This window comes from Barbatula barbatula (genome assembly GCF_947034865.1).
Source record: "Barbatula barbatula genome assembly, chromosome: 20".
NCBI lineage: Eukaryota > Metazoa > Chordata > Actinopteri > Cypriniformes > Nemacheilidae > Barbatula > Barbatula barbatula.
The window spans coordinates 2,724,343-2,745,238 of NC_136783.1; the positions used below are offsets into that span (position 1 = coordinate 2,724,343).

Consider the following 20,896-nt stretch of genomic DNA (forward strand, 5'->3'; position numbering starts at 1 on the left):
GTTAACCCCTTCATCCCTGTGTCTGCCTGCAATTGGGTTCTTCCCCACACAGTTCTTGACACATCTGGCATACGTCTGCATTTACATCTGCAGGACATATGCAAAATATAGTTTGCTCATCTGCAATATGTCTCGGAGACATCTGCTGTCAGATGTCATATAGACACCAAGAATTTGAATGGAAGTAATGTGTGCTAGCTGGTAGCATAGCCTAGCACAACACGTTACGGTACAGTATACTGTGGTATAGATGGGACTAATTCATACTGTATTGATTCACAAAAACAATTAAAAACCTCAAAAAAGATTATTTTAATTATAGTGGGTTCTATTGTCTTTTGTCATGTCACGTTGCACCGAGTCAGGTGTGGACACGGTGTTACTGGTATTGGCTTTTGAAGCATGTGTAACAAAGTACATTGACTATAAGTATATACAGCAATCTGTGCAGACCTTTAACATGCTAGCACAGTTCTTACTGTTTTTTTACAGTATGGTGAAATGATCAGACTATATATTTTCCAAACCCTCTTGTGCTCTGCAGGGTCACAAAATGGCTAACTGTATTCCCAGACTAGCAATCATTTTGTTTAATGTTTACAACTTGTAAACTTTTGTAACGACATTAATGAAATAAAATCTCTATTTTCAGCTGGTCTGTACATGTAGCACATCAGATGATATTGTTTTTAGATTTCCATATGCACGCTTTGGCCTAGAAGACCAACCAAAGCACCGTTCTTCTACAAGATACACTGTATATACAGTACGCATCAATCATTTTAGGACCAAAAGTTACATATTGTGGATTAAATAGTTTCAGAAGAACTGAGTCATCTAAAAGTTAGCCTTAGCCATCCAAACTCAGGCAACTAAAATGAAACGTTTTTGTAAGTGTGTTATGTGGCACGTCTATGTATATAATAGGATTTAAAAATAGACAGGGTTGTCTCAGGTTAAGCATTTGAGGTTCTTGCCGGGTGTCCCAGCTGCCCAAATACATCTTGGATCTTTGATCCTCACTAGGGATCTAAAAAAACTTTCCATTCTGCAGGAGACCCTAGAGAATCACAATCAAAACAAACTTTATACTGAGTTTAATCCAAGAGAGAAAGAATGCTTAAAGGGATACTGCACCAAAACAATTCTGTCATGAATAACCCAAACCTGTATAAAAGTCTTTATTTGGTTGTACACAAAGAAAGATATTTGGAAAAATGTTAGCAACTGACATTTTTGAGGCACCATTGACTACCATAGGATATACAGTGTAATAAAAATAGTTTTGCAGATCCTCCGCCAACCTTTGCAAATGTAATTTCTCGGGTTCAGTTTTGCAGACGCAATTACCAAATCGACACTCTCATTTATAACTAATATCTATTAGTGATAATCAATTAAAACAGCATATGCAATAATGACATTTTATTACTGTTACCATGTCAACGAAGGATCTGTTTTGTATCTTGACAGCCTCTGGCGGCTTAACAATTTCATTGTATTGAAAACAGCAGCATGGGCATCTGCTAATCATCTCCTTTGAGTGTTTCGTGAAAGAAACAAAGTCATAAAGGCTTAAAACAACATGATGGCGGATAAACAATGATAGACCTTAATTTTTGTGGGAACTATCCCATTATTTTCTCTTTAGGGGTTTCAGAGGACAGGCCCTGTCCTCATTTATTACGTGAAATGGATATTATGGATCATTACGCTCAGCAGGCATCTAAGTGAAGGCTGAATAGAAATGACTGCCAAGAAGCATGTGTTTGTTATATTTACTGTGCTATGGTCTTTTGTCTGAGGAATAGTTTGGCACATCAAATCCACACATTTCGTGACTAGTTCTGTCCCTTTATTATACCATTAGCGTCCCATTGGACACACAGCTGTGCTTTATTTTGCTGTGAATGTTTATGGAGTGTGAACAGATGTGGTCTTCTTATATGTTTGTATGGTAGGTATAGCCTTAATTCCATGCCTATGTATTTATATTTACATTTATTCATTTATTTGAAGCAACTTATAGTTGAGGAATGGCAGCAAGCCATTCATTTTAAAATGGGGGCCTAGTGGTTAGAGTGTCGACCTCGTAACCAAAAGGTCACCAGTTCAATTCTCAGGGCCAGGAGGAAGCGACTGACGTGCCCTTGAGCAAGGCATCAAACCCCCGTTTGCTCCCCGGGCGCTGCAGTCATCGCTGCTCAATGCTCCGGCTGTGTGTGTTCACGACCTGCAGTGCATGGGTTAAATGCAGAGGTCACATTTCGGTTATGGGTCACCATAACTGACAAATAGATCACTTTCACTTTTTCACTTTTCATCTTAAAAAGGCAATAAGCCACTACACAATTTTTTTTATTGTTTCATAATAAAGTATTTAGTCCGGGCACATCACACATTACAAGATAACATGACGTTCACATGGTTTTACATTCAAAAACATCAAAATCAATAAGTAATAAGCTATTTTCTTCCCTGGTTTTGAGGCCGGCTCAAGAAATGCTCGGTTTTTATGGGTGGGCCGCATTGAAGACACGGATTACGCCCACTGCTATGGTTGGATAACAATTCCAAACGACAGCAGTGTTTATGTGTGTCTGTTTGACAAGCTAAGTGATCAGTTGGAGCCTTCTGTAAACTTGTTTAGACACTTAGGTTACACATAATCAGTAAATATAAAGACATCTCTAACAAAGCAATAGTCACTCATGTTACATATAGTTTTACTCACGTACGATACCGGTCGGATTCAATTTTGACGGCACAACATCTCAGTCTGTTTCACCACATGAGCTGGAAAGTCAACTTCAACCTCTCATTCCTTATATCAGAATCCGAAGGAAGCAATTGTGTTCTTCCACAACCAGGCGCTGCACAATATTGCATGTTTGTTGCTTGGTCGCTCTAAATAAAAATAACAGTCTTTAATAAAAGTCCTTACTTTTGCCCTTTTTGTGGGAGTTTATACTATGCGTACATGGCATAAGTCATGTGGAACCAGTGGGCGGGGCTAGAGAAGTAGTCGTTGATATTCTTTTTTCATGTTCGCAAAAACTTTTCGGAAACCTGTACGAACACTGGGGGATTGTATCGAGCACAGAAATACTACGTCATAAGTTCAGCTAGTTTTTTGACAAGTTGACCATGTCAAGCATGAGAAGACAACACTTTAACACTGTAAAGAAGTCAGAATGCATGAAACACCGTTGCAGGGCCACATTAAAATGACAGCCCTGTATTGACCAGTACTGGCTTTGAGAAAACCACACACTGGAATAGTAAGTAGATGTACAGTATATGTGATCAGAATTCATGCAGAAAAACTTAAGTGCACTATCGTTTTTCACATTTACTAATGCACTAATGCCTCTGTGTTTTGGTCAGTGTCTGTCAATAAATTATTTTAAATTGCTAGCGAAAATAATGTTTTCCTTTTTCTTTTACCCTGACTGTGTCATTTTGACATAACCAACCTTTTATAAAAACCCGTAATTCATTTCAGCGACTTAATTGTTTATGGGAACATGGGAAATTGTAAAACAGAAGATGAAAGCATTAGTATTCAGCCCGGTTGTCTTTATAATTGTTGTTTTTTTTAGACTCTTTCATGTAACACATTAGGCATGCTTGTTTGTATCGTAGAAGGTGTTAATGGTCTTTAGACTGGGAGGTGTCCAGACAACTTTTCTAGATGATGGTGTTTAAAAATGTTTTACTAGAAGCATATGGGAAATCCATTAGTAAAGCCAAAAGTAAAGAAAAGAAAATCTAAATGTCAAAAACAAAAAGCATTTGATGACACTACAGAATTGTTTTATTCGACCAGCTCATTAATGCAGTCTCCACATTGTAAAAGCATTGTTACAAGTTTACATTTATTCATTGAAGAAGGCATTATATGCAACTTAAAAAGCTTTATATGCTTTTTAAACTAGGTGTTACATTCACAACATTTCTAGGAAAAAGTATATCTTGTTTTTCATTAAAAACCTATATTCCTTGGTATACACATGGTACTAGATGTTTTAATAGCCTATACACATTTGAGAATTCAGACAGATTTCCACAGTTACGCTTCATATGGAGCATCTGCAGACTATAACTGTGAAGACTCATATTTGCTTCATAGACTTTATATTTCAAATCTTTCACATTTTTTCAACAACACCAAACTTTGAGTTTGATTGCTCAGTTTTTACCTCTTTATTTCATATTATTTGTCTGTATATATATAAATATATATATATGATGCTATTAAAAATATATTTTTTCAAAGCTATTTTTCACTTCCTTACTTTTACGCTTAAACAACATTTCTATGTTCAGTAAACAAGCTACATTTGGCTTGTCTCTGCATAGCCATTTATTAACGTATGTCAGATTGTTGACAGAGTTCCCACTCTCACAGAAAGCCTTGTTGATTTTGAGTTCTAGAAAGTTATAAAAATGAATAAAATCGCTGTTTAGTCATGAACTTGTCTATTGAATAAATTTAATCGAAATACTTAATCAAAGAATCGTAAATCACTGGAAAATATTGGGTTTAGGTCATGGGTTCGATCCCAAGGATTGAACATACTTAGAAACAAATGTATTGTATAATGCAATAAAAACTTCTGCCAAATGCATAAATGTTATTGAACAAAAGGTGTGAGAACAGTTATGTACTTTAGATATTTTAGATGACTTTTAAGTTAAATCAAATTTTCATTTGAAAGTCATTTGTTAAAGCAACACTTTGTAGTTTTTTCTACCTTTACAGAATGTCTCTAAAATTATTTCAGGGGTAGAACAACTCTTAAGTAGACAAATTCTACTCCCACTTCTACCTGAGCAGCCTCATGGCGGCTACAACCACACTCTGTACGTTCTGTGTTCGGGTCGGTACACACATCCCCACCCATCCACACCCCTCTCCTGCCTGCCGAAAAGTGTGAAATAGTTTCCAAACAACGTTTCTGCATTCGCCAGTTTCTTCAGCTTAGTCAAAAAATTGTCAACACGGGGAAGCTTATACAGGAACAGTATTTATGACACTGGTAACAGACGATTGCGCTTATCAACCACATAGGGGAGCCGTCAGCAAAAGTTCTACGGTTTTGCTTTAAGAAGTTAAATGTTCCTAAACTGACTTGAACAATCTAGTTGCATTTCCTTGGGCTATTGAACCTTGGGCTCTGGCGCTCCTGATGTAAGAGTTTGGATCGGATTCTATGGATTGGATGACTATGTGTGATGTCTTTTTCTAATACGTAAAATATCCTATGTAATTTTGTTAAATAGTTGCAAATTCCTGGAGCACTTTATTTGACAGTCCTACTTACACACTGTGTACATTTTTGGGCCAGTGTACAGTATGCACCCTTTTTTGGCCAAACAGTACAGCAGAGAGACAGGAAATTAAGGGATGTGAAAGTGGGGTAAAGGAGCCGGGATAGGACTACAAATCGGGATTTAATTTCTCAAAAACTTCTTTGAGCACTTCCAGTCCTACTAACAGCTTGAAATAAGGTATTAAGGTATTAAAAAGGTTTGTGATGGAATTAGACTTTTAAAGCATCTAGACTCATCTGTGTCTTTTATGATCTTTGGATGCCCATCACCTTACTCCCACATTTTGACTTTCTTTGCAAAACACACAATCAAGTTGATAGCTTGTTCATGGTGGTTGCTAAGGTGTTGCTAAGTGTTGTTCAAATCAATTACCTTAAAATGACCACCACAAACCGTTGTTTCCAAGGTGGTCCAAATCACACTCAGAAGCTGACAGAAGAGGGAAACCTCAATAAAACCTCAATAAAAATATTACAAAATCACAATCATTCTTAAGATTTGAGACATTGCAGCCATTTTCCTTTATCTCGAATTCTTTCATAAATACTTCTTGATCAAAACGGTAACTTACAGTAACACTGTTTGTTCTGGCGCTGTTTTGATGATCTCATTATTAAACTAGACACACAGGAATCATTTATTATTTTAAGCCTTAAGTTGCATCGCTTTTCTACAAAAGCAGGTTTGCTCATTCACACATTTTGGGGACTTTTGGTGTGGACTCCACACCCAATGTCCTGAGAGAGCTCATGTCTGGACACAAATACAGCTCATCCTGTGACTCAAGACAAACAGATGACCACACGCTCTAATACAACTCAAACAATGAGATGATTATGCAAAAGTAAAAAAGAAATAAAGCAAATACACCCATAACATGGGCAAAATTAAGTTAAGCTTTGCTAGGTTATTTACAGTACATCTATTTTAATGTTGTTAATGTGGTTTGTCTCTTTCAGGTCCTCATAACCGTGTGTCACGGTGTCCTCCTAATGAACATCCGTGTCTGGGTTCAGACGTGTGTATTCACATGAGCAAACTTTGTAACGGTGTTCCGGACTGCACCGACGGAGGAGACGAGGGTCCACATTGCCGAGGTATTCGCCACAACTACTCTATATGAGCAGAATAATGTTCAATAAAGGGATTTTTGGATACAGCATTTAACAGTATGCAGATTTTTTAATGTATGTTTGATTTTACTTGTGAGAACACCTAAAATGTTATGACACATAACACTTTGTTTGTGAAACACCAGAACACCATATAAACCTTAAGGCCCAATATTTTTGTATATACAGCTATAATGAATCATTCTTTTTGGTTTGATTTTATATTTGTGCAAACATGTAACATTAGAGTTGTGCTATATTCTATATATAATGTATAATATACATTTATAATGAATAATATATACTGTATATAAATATAATAATGTGGTTATTCATTAGTAGGGATTTTGACAATGTTATGTAGAGGAACATGAAAAAAAAAAAGAGAAACGGACACAAACATCTTAAGTTAATGAACCAAACAGAATTATTCATTTTGAAACGATCATCTTCAGCAGCTAAATTCCAAAAGTTATGCAAAATAATCTGGGACCTGTGAAAAGATTTTCCTAATGCTTCTAATTTTTTTATTGGCATTGGTTTTGTGTGATTTGAAACCATTTTCAAATGTTCAAAGGTGTTCATGTTTTTGTGGGTTCAGAGACTGTTTTAGTCTTGTCTAATGGGACGTTATCAGGTATTTTCAAATGCAGTTATCCTGGATTCACCTTGTATCTGTTTCAGATTAACACACACACACACACACACACACACACACACACACACACACCTAACACACACTAGGGTGTGGCGTGCACCCTTCAATGAGATGACACAAACCAGTCTGTCATTTACATACAGATGAAGTGATAGAGGTAGTTAGGAACATGAAACCAGAAGCCCCACAGTAGCCTGATATGATAATAAACTATTAATTGAGAGACTAATGGAATATTCCAGGTTATTTACAATTTCAGGAATAGTTCATCAGGAATTTGACATGTTTAGTAATTTACTCTTCCTCATGGTACTCCAAACAATGTTTTCAAGAATGTACCGACTGCTTAACTGATAATAAAACCTTCAAGACTAATAAAACTATAGATCGGTGCTTCTCAACAGGGGTGCCGTGGCTCACAAAGGGGCCCCCACTGACTTCCAAAAGGGCCTCAGGATGACTAGGAATTTAAAATGAGACAAAATGAGCATTGAAATGCATTTGAAAAAAACAAAATAAAAATGGACAAATTACCATAAATATCTTAAGTAAACACTTTTCCAGTTAATATCAAGGTCTGGAATATTATATCGGGCCCCCCTATCGAAAGCACGTGGAGTCAAAAAGGTTGAGAACCCCTCACTCTAAATTTCTATTTATTTTACAGAATTGTTCCTGTTATTTTTTAGCAGATTTTCCATGTAAAATGTGGAAGATTTTACTGTTTTTTGTGTATTTTTTAAATACATTTACATTACAGAAAAAGACAGCAAATTCACAAGAAAAACGGAGGGGGGAATGTCATAAAAAAACTTAGTTTCACTCGCCCCAGCTCCTTTTTCAACTGAAGTTTTTTTACAGTGCTGCTATAGATGCTTTATAAAAGTAGTTCAAATTTAAACGTAAAGTGTTCAAGTTTATTCCATTGGTTTAGCATATGAGCAATGTTTTCTTTTTATGCAGAGACTTTGCCTCTTGAACTGGAATAGGAAAGTGTTTAACGTGAAAATAATTATAGATTTTTGGTGTCATTGACATCACAGAGAGCAGCTTAAAGGGGGATCTTTTCTCACACAAATCTACATCTTCCACATCTTGAGAAGATTGTCTAAAATTTAGGACTTTGTTATTCTGAAAAAAAGAGACATATGGTGTGAATACGTGTGTTTTTGTGTCTTTTGTGTGTTATAAGTTGCCCATGCATGTATTAGACACGTAAAATTGTAAAAATAAAGCAGGGGTCCCCAAACTTTTTTCTGCAAGGGCCACATAATTCTCCCTGTCTTTAATGGGGAGCCGGGTCGGTCGCTTGAACATTTCGAGTTTACTTGCATCGTTCGACCGTGAAATTATTATAATCATTACAGACGCGAATTCACATCATGGGAGGGGCTTCTGTCGCTCGCTCACGGTCTTACTAGAGCAAGCTCCTTATTGGTTAACGCGGTGAGAATTTTCGCCAAAGTTCAGTTTTTTCAACTCGCACGAATTGAGCGTTCGCGTGATTCCCGCGAGTTGAAAAATCTGAACTTTGGAGAAAATTTGCGCCGCATCTTTGCATTGATTTAACATGTAAATCACTCGCACTTAAAACTTAATTTGCGTTTGGTGTGAACACACTATAAGGCATTGTTCAGAGGGGCGGTCCGAATATGTGGGCGGGCCACAGTTTGGGGACCCCTGAATTAAAGTGTCGGAAAAAAGATGCTTTCTATCCAGAAGAAAATGCTTACCCAGACCTGCCTGAAACGCCGTGTGTAACCAAACCCCCACAAATCTACATCAGTTTGTGGTATGATTTGTGAGTACAATAGCTTTGGAACCTGATGTTCCAAATATGGTATGAGGCGTTACATAGCCGTCATACGCTTACAGTATTCGACCAATCACTACGCACTGGTTAACTGGCCAATCACAGCACACCTCACTTTTAAGAGCGATGAGCTTTGTAAAAAATATGTGCGTTTCAGAGAGGCGAAGCAAAGAGGAGATACAAACATACACGGGTATGTGGAAAAATCCTCTATACACATTGCATTACATATAAAACAAACAATAATATTTGTTTTAGCCGTGTCATATGACCCCTAGATAAACATGTTTATTAAAAGGGGACACCCCAATACTTATTTCGATATAGGGTGTGTAAGGGGATGTGAGTGCTAAATATACATTCTTACTTCAGCATATTGTGGTAAAATGTGAAGTAAAGGCAAAATCCCTGTCAAATTACTTTTTCTGCACAATCCTTTTATGGATTAGAAATGAAGATTTACAGCACATGCTTAACTCTGATGCATACCTGCAACACTCACACATGCACGCACGCACACACACACACGCACGCACGCACGCACGCACACACACACACACACACATGCACTCACACACACTCACACATGCACTTACACATGCACACACACGCTCACTCACAAGCACACACACACACACACACACACATAAATCTGTGACAAGACAGAATTTAAGAGATTTTGTGACTTTACTGACGGAAACCACTAAGGCTGTCTAATCTTTTTGCATATATCATGATGACTGCTGAGAGCTGTTAGAGGTTCATCGGCTGAGCTCTGCGACATGCAGTGTGGTTGTGCTTTTTGTGTTCATATTACCTTCTTAATTACCGCTGAAGTACCAGGTGCTGTTATTTCAGTCACGCAGTGATTTGTCAAATCCAAAAGGACCTTTGCTGTTTTTATGTATATTTTACTGCAATAAAGGATTAATGTACTATATGATATACTTCATTCAAACTTCCTTTCAAGTTTATCCAGATTGGTTGTTGAAACTACACTACAAAAACATATCTTCCTGGTGTGCAAGTGAGCAGTATAGAGTGCAAATGATGCTGTGTGTGTAAACAGTCCAGGAGAGCAGATAACATGAAGTACTGGTGTGTACAGTTCAGTCATGCATGCAGCCCTGTAGTGCAGTGTAAACAATGTTATAGCAGCATTGGAGTTAAATGTAAGAGAGGTAGTGGAATCAGTGGGGGGCAGAGTTCAATAATGAAACAGCTCTGGGAAAAAAGCTGTTTCTTAGTCTGCTGGTTCTTGTCCGGAGGCACCGGAAGCGCCTACCGGAAGGCAGGAGAGTAAACAGTCTATGAGCAGGGTGAGAGGAGTCCTTGAGAATGCTGCGAGCTTGACGCAAACAGCGTTTCTTCTGGATGTCCTCAATGGCAGAAAGTGTAGTCCCTGTGATGCACTGGGCTGTTTTCACCACCCGCTGCAGTGCCTTGCGCTCAGCAACAGAACAGTTCCCGTACCAGTCTGTGACACAGTTGGTCAGTATGCTCTCTATCGTGCAGCGATAGAAGTTCACCAGGATAGTTGAAGACAGTTGTTTCTTCTTCAGTGTCCTCAGAAAGAAGAGACGCTGGTGAGCCTTCTTGACCAGGCATGAGGTGTTGGTGGTCCAGGACAGGTCCTCCGAAATGTGAGTCCCCAGGAACTTAAAACTGGAAACACGTTCAACAGCCATCCCATTAATGTGGATGGGGTCGTGTGTGCCTCCTTTCGCCTTCCTGAAGTCCACGATGATCTCCTTTATCTTGGAGGTGTTAAGGAGCAGGTTGTTGTCGGTGCACCATGTGGCCAGGTGCCGGACCTCCTCCCTGTATGCAGTCTCATCGTTGTTGCTGATGAGACCAATCACTGTTGTATCGTCTGCAAACTTGATGAAGGAGTTAGATCCGTTCACAGGCCTGCAGTCGAGTGTGAAAAGGTAGTAGAGAAAGGGGCTCAGTACGCAGCCCTGTGGTACACCAGTGTTGAGGGTGGTGGTGGTGGAGCAGATGGGGCCTAACCTAACAAGCTGAGGCCTGTTCGTCAGGAAGTCCATAATCCAGTTGCAGGTAGGGTTGTTGATGCCTAGGTTTCCAAGTTTGACGATTAGCTTGGAAGGGATGACGGTATTAAAAGCAATGACCATCCACATTCAAATTTCTTTGGAAAATTGTGACGTAAAATCACACTTTGACTAACAAAATAAGTCGATTTAAGGGTATATACAATAATATAAATACATATACTGTAAATAGTATAAAAATATGTTTACAAGGCTTAAACTTAGATGCTAACGATTGTGCATACTCTGAAGCTTTGCCAATCTAGTGATGTGATTATCAAATATTAGTGATTGATGGTTTATCTCTCATAATCTTGATAAAGCGTCTTTGGATGGGAAGTGTGTCAATGGATGGTGTCCTGGAGTTTGACCTCTCACTGTCCTCTGGTTTGATCTCCACAGAAGGGGCGCTCAACTGTACTCTCACTGGTTGCCAAGACAACTGTGCTGTGACCCGCACCGGCTCCATGTGTTACTGCAAGAGCGGATATGAGATCAGCCAAGACGGAAAAATCTGTAAAGGTCGGTTGCACATGCACAATTTCACATTGATAAGAATTCAAACACACTTCGTGCATGCAATGTCAAATCCTGCTCTGTGTATGTGATCAGACTTTGATGAGTGTACGATATACGGCACCTGCAGTCAGACGTGCACAAACACAGACGGCTCATACACCTGCTCCTGTGTGGAAGGTTACCTTGTTCAACCCGACAATCGCTCCTGCAAAGCCAAGAATGGTAAGATTGGCAGATGACGTATCAGGTCACAGTTCAGATGCATTGGTTTCATTTGTAATGAAAGGTTCAGCTGGTGTTATTGTTGAGTTTAAAAGATGCTTCTGTGTCCGTAGCACCTGTGGATCGTCTTCCTGTGCTAGTCATCGCAAACTCTCAGAACATACAGATCACGTCGCTGAGTGGATCTAGCAGCCCTTCACTCTACATAACCACAAAACAGGCCACGGCCATGGACTTCCTGTACGTACAGGAAACGGTGTGTTGGATCACTGTCGGCGACTCACCCGCGGGAACACATCTGAAGTGTGCCAAGATTACTGGACTCAAGAGCTTTACAGAGGAGAGGACCATCAACATCTCCCTCAGTTTACACCGTGAGTCACATAACCGATGCATTTTCTCACTTGGATCTTTTCATTGTTTGGCAAGTAAGGGAGGATTGTCAGGTCAGAGAGGTGATGTCTTTACTGGCTCTTCTGCTATGAACTATCCCATGCAAATCTAGTTTGGCCCAAAGCAAGATTCCATGCAAGTGAATGAGGACAGAATGCTGCCCAGCTTTTAAAACTATGAATTTTTATTCATTGAATTCACTTTTTAGAACTGTAAAATCGTATGTGCTGCTCTGGCAGACAGATTCATTGAATTGCTGAGACTCCAAATGCTCGATAGAGATTTATTTGATATTTTCCCAGTGAAAGCAAGAGATGAGGAGAGAAATAGTATTTTACAGCAGTCTCTCGTGCCGGCTGTGTTTCAGTTTTCACTCTCAGCGTGAATGAACCGATTTCCAGGGAACAGCAGTCAGCGTGCAGCATATTCTTAGGAAGCGGTTTAATTTACGCTCAAGAACATTACACTTTCAAAAGAAAAGCATATTTTTCGCATCTGAGGTTCATACTTATACACTGTATATACAGGATGGATAATATATGACTCTATTTACCCTAAAAGGACATTTGAAAATTTTTTCAACCCTGTCAAAATGAGTTTATCAAATGTACAGTATTTGGCTTTTATACAGTATCAGTTTTATTTTGTTTTCAACTTTGCTTTTGACTTTCACTATCCTCATATTCTGTTGGACATAAACCTAAAAACTTTTTTACAGTGTTTAAATTGACCACTTCACAAGATGTACTATTTGTTAACAATTATTAACATAAACTAACAATGAACAATACCTCTACAACATTTATTAATATGAATTCATGTTAATTTCAATATTTACTAATACATTATTAAAATCAAATGTTTCCACTGTACACATTAGTTAACGCACCATGAACTAACATGAATATCTGTATTGACATGAATTAACATTAACAGGGATTAATAAATGCTGAAAAATGCATTTACTACTGTTAACAAATAGCACCTTATTATAAAGTGTTTAAGTGTTCAAGTACAAAAATATTTTTTTATATTTGGATTCAGTTACAAATGTTCTGTTTGTTGTGTTTTGTTTAAACGTTTGTTTAGTGTTAAAAAACTGAAACATGACGTTTTTCTTGACTGGCGTTGGATCAGCATTGTTTATGTTTTTTACGACATGATAATAATAATTTCTCTGAATATCTCATTATTATATATTATTTTCTGGATTGATATATGATTATGGTTAGAGTCGTTTTTCGCCATAAATACATCGGCACCACCCAAACCCAAGTTGCAATGGTTTTACCTTCTGAATTGGAGTCTTGCGGCAGGTCGGAGCTTAATTCCTTTCTGAATTAATTGGAGATTGTTGGAAGAGATGTTTGAAGGAGGGGAGAATGTTTCTGATTTTGAAGAAATATTTAACAAAGAGTGACCATATGGAGAAATCAGCGTTAAGCTAGTTTGTAAGGACTTCTTACACTCACACGCTCGCACGCACGCACACACACACAGGTCACAGGGTTGACTGCAACATGCCCTCACTAGGAAGTTATAAAGAGATCATTGACTTTCCGTTTTAAGTTATTGAGTTTCTGCCTCCAGAGTTGAGGATATACTGTAGCTTCCTACCACATCTGTATGAATAACAGAAATAGAAAGAGATACAAGGAGAAGGAGAAGGAGAAGGAGAAAAGAAAGAAAGCTAAAACTGTGTTTTTAGATGTGTTGACATGTAATAGTTTTAAAGATTAAAAGAAGTGGATGACTTGCGGTCAAAACTTTTCTTACAGAAAGAGTGAATACTAGCGTCATTAAAGTGATTAGGTACTTTCATAGCAGAGGTTTACTCAACGTAGACATCACATTTTCCACATAGTTTTTAAGAACACTTTCCAATAGCATTCCTTTGCAGAAAGCTCATAGTTGTGTGAAGTGAACCTGTGTTCAGATGTCTGTGAGCTGCTGGGTATGTTGTGGCCGTCTTTGGAAAGGTCAGACAGGAAATGTGTTTGCTGTGATTCATGACCTCGGCGTGACACACAGATGAGACCACCAGATGTTTTCTTACTTTTTCTTTATTTCCTTTCCGTTTTGAACACTGAGGAATAGCAGCGTGTAAACTGATGTGAGTATGTAGATCAAGGACAAAAAAATGGAGGACAAAAAATGACTTAAGTATAAATAAATACATGCAGAAATGAACTAATAAATAAAAAAATACATGCAGAAATAAATATATAAATACATGCATACATAATTAAATTAATTAAATTAATTTTGTAACTCCTTTATACAGTACTGCAGAAACACTTCCTGACCTCCACTTGGCGCCACTGAAACGCAGTGACAGGAAATCATGTGCATGTATACATTTAGAAATAAATCAATAGAAATAAATAAATACGTAAATGCAAAAATGTATATATATATATATATAAATGCATACATAATTAAATTGATTAATAAATATGTAAATAAATAAATACAATTGTCAAAAATATATATTTTGTAGCATTTTCGTAAAACCACATTTATTTCTGTATTTCTACATTTATTTATTTCTGTATTTCGGTGTCCGTAAGTTAATAAGGTTTGCGGTCCTACTGCAGGATCTTTGTTTGCACATGATGTCACGTCACTGCGTTTCAGTGGCGCCAAGTGCAGGGCAGGAAGTGTTTTCTGCAGTACTGTACTGTACATAGGAATTACACAAGCTCAAAATGCCTCTTTGCGCTGTTTATTGTTGCCAAATTCATTCAAACCATGAAACCACAAGGCGTGAAAAAGAAACACAGAAATAAATGTAGTATTATAAATATGGTACAAAATATATTTTTGACATGTATTTGGCAACGGCCGAAGATTCACCACCCGGGAAGAGGCGAGAGAGTGTGTCAGGCTTGACGTTCTTAGAACCCGGCCGGTACGAGATGGTGAAGTTAAACCGACCAAAGAAGAGTGCCCAATGGGTCTGGCGTGAGTTTAGTCTTTAGGCTTAACGGATATACTCCAGGTTCTTGGGATCCGTCCAGACCAAGAATAGCTGCGCTGCTCCTTCCTGCCTTCCTGAATGAAACCTTGGTGAAAGCCAGACGGACCGCCAGCAGCTCTCTGTTACCTATGTCATAGTTTGTTCGGCAGGGCTGAGGCGATGGGAGTAAAAGGCGCAAGGATGCACCTTCCCATCTTGACTAAAATGCTGAGACAGAATCGGGCCTTTCCTGATATCGGAAGCATCGGCCTCGACAATGATTTGCCATTCAGATTCTGGAAAACAAAGCACAGGAACAGAGACAAAACGGGACTTGAGATTATCAAAGGCTACATGTGCTTGGGAAATCCATCTGAATGAAACCTTGGTGGAGGTTAATACTGTAAGCGGAAGAAAATATATGGCCAAGGAATGAAACTCGTACTTCTCCGCTTTGACGAAAAGTTGAAAGGGGTACTTTTTCTTAACGTTAATCTCATTCAACCCTAGATAATCAATGCAGGGACACAAAGAACCGTCCTTCTTCTGGACGAAGAAGCCTTCATCTGTCGTAGGGGTGATATGGAGGGAGAGAGGTGGCTCGTGACTTGCTGAACACCGTACACAGATCGGGACCCCAGATAAGTCAGGGCTATCAACCTGTGACACAAAAGACACACAGACAGGAGACGGGGCAGCGCCCAGACAAGATGCGTGACAAGAAGGGCTCCAAGCCAAAACAGAATTCTTAACCCAATGGATTGTGGCGTGACAACCAAGGATGCCCTAATATGAGAGGGGTATTGGGGGAATCGAGGATGTACAGCTCAATACTCTCACAATGATTCCCAGAAAGAAACAGTCTTACGTGAGGGGTGACGTGAGTAATAGTGGCGAAGGGAAGCCTTGCTGGCGTCTGGGCCAAGATAGGCTGGGCAAGATGGTTGATGGGAATCCTCCACCACGCAGCTGTGTTGATGTCGAGAAAGCTACCCTCGGCCCCTTAGTCGAGAAGGGCTTCGCTGGTATGACTACAGCCATCAAATTGGATCTGGAACGGCAGCAGTGAGCAGGAGAGGAAACAGGAATGACGCCCACCCGGACGCTCTGCTTTACGGGTGGGCGCTGTCTTTTAACAGGCATTGCGTGACTTGGTGCCCCGGCTTACCACGATAGAAGCACAGTACATCATAAAGGTGAGAGCGACCCAATTGCATAGCCTCCTACATGGAGCTAGCTCCAGCAGTCCTGGAGCTCACGATGAAATCTCGGACCCGCCAAGGGGGAGGTGAGAGCTTCCTGCATCGGCTGTTGTTGATTCGGGCTTCGACGTGGAGGCAGAGGTTGGTGAGGGCGTTCAAATCCTGTGGAGCATCGAGAGCAGCAATCTCGTCCGCGATGGTTGGATTTACCCTGTCCAGAACCCGAGCGTGTAAAGCTCCCTCGTTCCAGTCGCAGGCGGCCGCCAAAGTCTGGAACTTGATTGTACAGTCCTTGATAGTACTCCGACTCTGGGACAGGCGTGAGAGCTGAGCGGCCACCTGATCACCCTGGGCTGACCTGTCGAACAGCCTTGTCATCTCGGCACGAAAGTTTGCAAACGTGCTGGAATACAGAATCCGAGCGTCCCACACGGCAGTGCCCCCCTCACTTGCTCGACCCGTCAGCAGAGTCAGAACAAACGCCACCCTGGACTCTTCAGTGGCATAACGACGTGGCTGAAGGGAAAACACAAGAGCACACTGGGAGAGGAAAGGCCGGCATGCGTTAGATTCTCCGCTGAAGACGGGAGGGCTGTTGACATGGGGTTCTGAGTCAGCAGGATGTTCGCGTGAGGAGGGACTGGGAGAAGCATGACTCACAGCGAGCTCTCGGCGTAACTCAGTGACCAGATCCGTCAAGTCCGTGACCTGATCCACCAGGATTCCCACCTCCTGAGCCGTGACGTTCAACCTTGTGGCCTGCTTTCCGAGGGTGGCTCCCTGCTGCTGAATCGCGTTGCATAGAAGATCCATCCCCGCTGGGTCTCCAGTGTAGTCAGATCGTTCTGTCATGTCACTGGGACGCACAGAAAAGTTTGCAGACTCATGCAGTGAGTGAGCTCAGTGGAGAGAGCCTCGACGAGAGCTGATGACCACCAGGTGGAGAAGTACCAGCTGTGAGAATAGCACGGAGGTCCTAGACGCCAACAAGGGCAAAACAAAGAGAAACTATGAGAACTAAGACTAAGAAAACTAAACTAGGAGAATCACTGGGAAATATATAATCCAAGACTTGACCAGAATACCAACAGAAGAGGGGCCAGGAACATGAGCTAACACACAAAACGATCTGACAAAAGACAAGAGGGATAAAATAGAGGGAATCTTAACAGCGTGAACAAACTACAGGTGATAATTAATTAGAGGGCGGCTACAAATGGCAATGAGCTACAGGAGTGCAGGATGATGACGTGATGGAAACCCAGTGAGGGGAAAGACTGACGTAGACATGCAAGGCAGGGCAAAAGACGTAGACACCGAACACGTGCGGAGGCGTCAATCCAGCTCCCCACGATATCGACAAATCAACACAAGACACAGTGCCAAGACAGGACTAGAATAACTACAGTATTTATTTATTCATTTATGTAATCATTTATCTATTTATTTTGTTGATTTAATTATGTATGCATGTATATATATATATATGTATATATATGTATTTATACATGTATTTTTTATTCATTTATGCATGTAGTTATTTATAATTAAGTAATTTTTCGTCCTCCAAACAGCATGTGTTGCACTCTTCCGGAGGTCTTTATTCATCTTATATCCATATGTGTCTGTGTTTTTATGTGCGTTTTTTATGAGTGGTTTGCGTAGGTTGCCTGGGTTTGCTGCAGCATATTTATATTCTGTTTTGTGGGACATTTTCCAGACATTGTGGTTGACATGAGCCGAGTCAACTTTAACCCTATCCCTCCAGCCGTCTGCAGTGTGAATGTTGGATCATGTGACTTAGCCAAAAATGTATTTTTGAGATGGCATCTTAACATTGCATTTAGGATGAAGGGCCACACGTGGCTAACCTGCTCGTATATAAGTATGGTATTATGGTATTACAGTATTATCTCCTGCCGTAGGCACACCACTTCCGACCGCTACCGTCTTTTTAATCCAGACATAAAACCTGTGCTGCAATCAGAGCGATAGGCCAGGATAAACGTGTGGTTAAAATCTGATATTTTAACAGCCAAGATATGTTATAAATCCTTGTGCTTACTGTAAAACAGTTAATCCTAAAGGGAAATGTGGCCCAGTGTTTTGTGTGTATGTTATTAATCGTGTGTTTTTTTTTGAGTTGTGGTTTTCCAGTATAGTGATTTGTTGTGTCTCATGGTAAATACTGTAGTGTAGAGAGAGGATGTGTCATGAAGTAATGTGGGTTCTAGCAGAAGGGAGTGGTTCTCTGACATGTGGTCAGCCTGGTACAGAAGTTTCCGGAAAGCCTCTTAAACCATCATGTGCTTGAATCGGCTCACGCTCCAGTGCGGCAGACACACATTCAATCCATTGTTTTGGTTTAATCTCTATTAAAGCTTCTCTCCTTTTCTGGGGCTATTCTCGCCCCACTTGGCCTGTCTCTACCTTGGACAGAACGTCTTAAAGATTTTCTTTCTTTTCTTTTTAATTACAATATAAGAAGTCATTTATTGGGTACCCTTTTGGTCCAGTTCTCTGATTTATTGGGGTTTTGCCTTTTAGAAAAAGCAATAGATGGGTCTTTTTAGCTTTAAAGGGGTCATATGGCGTGAATATGTGTTTTTCTGTGTCTTTGGTGTGTTATAAGTTGCCCATCCATGTATTAGTCACGTAAAATTGCTAAAATTCAAGTGTTGGAACAAAAGATGCATTCTATCTAAAAGCGAATGCTCACCCAGACCTGCCTGAAACGCCTCGTGTAACCACACCCCCACAAATCTACATCAGTTGGTGGTATGATTTGACGAAGACCGCCCAAATGTTTATGCATGTAAGGTGGGCGTACCTGTACCAATTGAAGAGGAACCTGATGTTCCAAATATGGTAAGAGGCGTTACATTTTCGTCACACGCTTGCAGTATTCCACCAATCACTACGCACTGGTTGACTGGCCAATCACCGCACACCTCACTTTTCAGAGCCATGAGCTTTGTACAAAATCTGCGTGTTTCAGAGAGGCGGAGCAAAGAGGAAAATATAGCGTTTTTGAACCTTAAATCGTGTAAACACATTGAATTACATCCAAAACAAATGATAATATTAGTTTTAGCTGTGTCATATGACCCCTTTAAATCTCCTGTTGTTGACATAGGCAGAGCTAGGAAAAAATCTAAATTTAAGGATGTGCTGCTCTTCCACTCCTCACTTGAGATTTTTAAATATCTGGCTAAATGTAACAATCACAAGAGGAACTCTGAATTAGGTTTCTATAATAAAAAAAACCTTAATATTGAACAATTATGGTCAATTTATTGTGAAGTAGAACATTTTTGGAGATGAGGGATTCAAGGTCTATCAAACAAGAGTTGTTTATAAAGGAATGTACTAATGCTGATAACTTTTCTCTTAGGTCTAAAATGCAAATATTACAATGTCATGTAAATACATAACCATTCAAAGAGAATTGTACAATTATGCATGACTATTAAACACAACCCCATCCTTAAACCTTTACCATCACTGGTGTGACAGCAGATCATATCAAAATGAGCAAACAAAACGATTTGATATATTCGTAAAGCATTGCCCATGGGTAAATTATAATAAAAGGTAACTGTATTCTAAACAGCTCATACTGTAGCAGGTAGAGGATTTCATTGCATCTACCAGTTCCTTAAACATGAGCAGAAGTGATACTTCTGTATTAAGAGTCCTGATTAAAATACAGACGTGTGAAGACACATTGAGCATTTTTGTTTGAGGTTGTTTCTAAAGAGCTACAGCAACAGTTTTTCTACACTATAGCTGAATAGGGAAGGGAAGATTGAAGGGAGGATTGTGTCGCACATGGAATTTCTGACCCTCCTTCCACGATTTTACCAGGAATTACAATTCGCTTGAAGCCAGGTTTCTCAGCCTGTTGATTCTGACGTTTTTTCCTCTATTCCTTCAGTGTTCCGATGTCAGCAGCTCTTGGCTCTCTTCAATGAACCATTCGTCTTCCTCAACCTTCATTTGAACACTTGTTCTTTTCATTACGTGTTTTGATCTGTGTTTTTAATCACTGGCTTTCAGTCCGCGGAGCTGGAAAAGTTTAGGCAAGACTCGGGTCTAAAATAAACAACACCTCTGAGCATACAGCCCTTGATTCCGGTAAACGCCTGGCCCTTGCACAATGGCCAACTTTCCTTTGTAGAAACCAGAGAGACTAACTCTCCTTTTACTGTCTTTACCTCTCACTCGTCCATCTTGTCTGGAGTTTCCTCAACCATACCACACTATTTAGAAAGCAGTTTTTACATGTGGCGCCTTTTACAGCCACTCTGTTCATACTCTGGAACATATTTGTGCATCTTGTACAGAAAGCATGGTTTATGATTAAGTTCACATCTAAATAGAGTTTTGGATTCATTTTATGAACAAAATGTTAGTTTAGTTAGCAATTCATATGTAAAGATTTCAGAATGAACTGTTCTTGAGCTATCGTTTCTGTAATTCTTCTAATATATATGAGGTGTTATTTTATAGTGCCTAAACTCTTTCTGTATAGACAACAATTGGGTCTAGTTTTATTTCTTCAAAACATAATTTTAGGAGGAGACTCCATTACATCTCCTATTAGTCATGTTTTCCTAAAGGATTA

At 39.7% G+C, this 20,896-nt stretch overlaps 1 protein-coding gene across 1 annotated transcript in view; it reads left to right on the plus strand.

Annotated features, from left to right (window-relative positions):
- The window catches only part of lrp1aa (low density lipoprotein receptor-related protein 1Aa), a 134,079-nt gene that overhangs the window by 22,026 nt on the left and 91,157 nt on the right, over nucleotides 1–20,896 (plus strand). Inside the window, exons 3-6 of the mRNA XM_079483245.1 lie at nucleotides 6,297–6,434; nucleotides 11,377–11,496; nucleotides 11,587–11,715; nucleotides 11,829–12,089. Coding sequence (XP_079339371.1) covers nucleotides 6,297–6,434; nucleotides 11,377–11,496; nucleotides 11,587–11,715; nucleotides 11,829–12,089 — 648 coding nt within the window. The remainder of the gene's footprint in view (nucleotides 1–6,296; nucleotides 6,435–11,376; nucleotides 11,497–11,586; nucleotides 11,716–11,828; nucleotides 12,090–20,896) is intronic.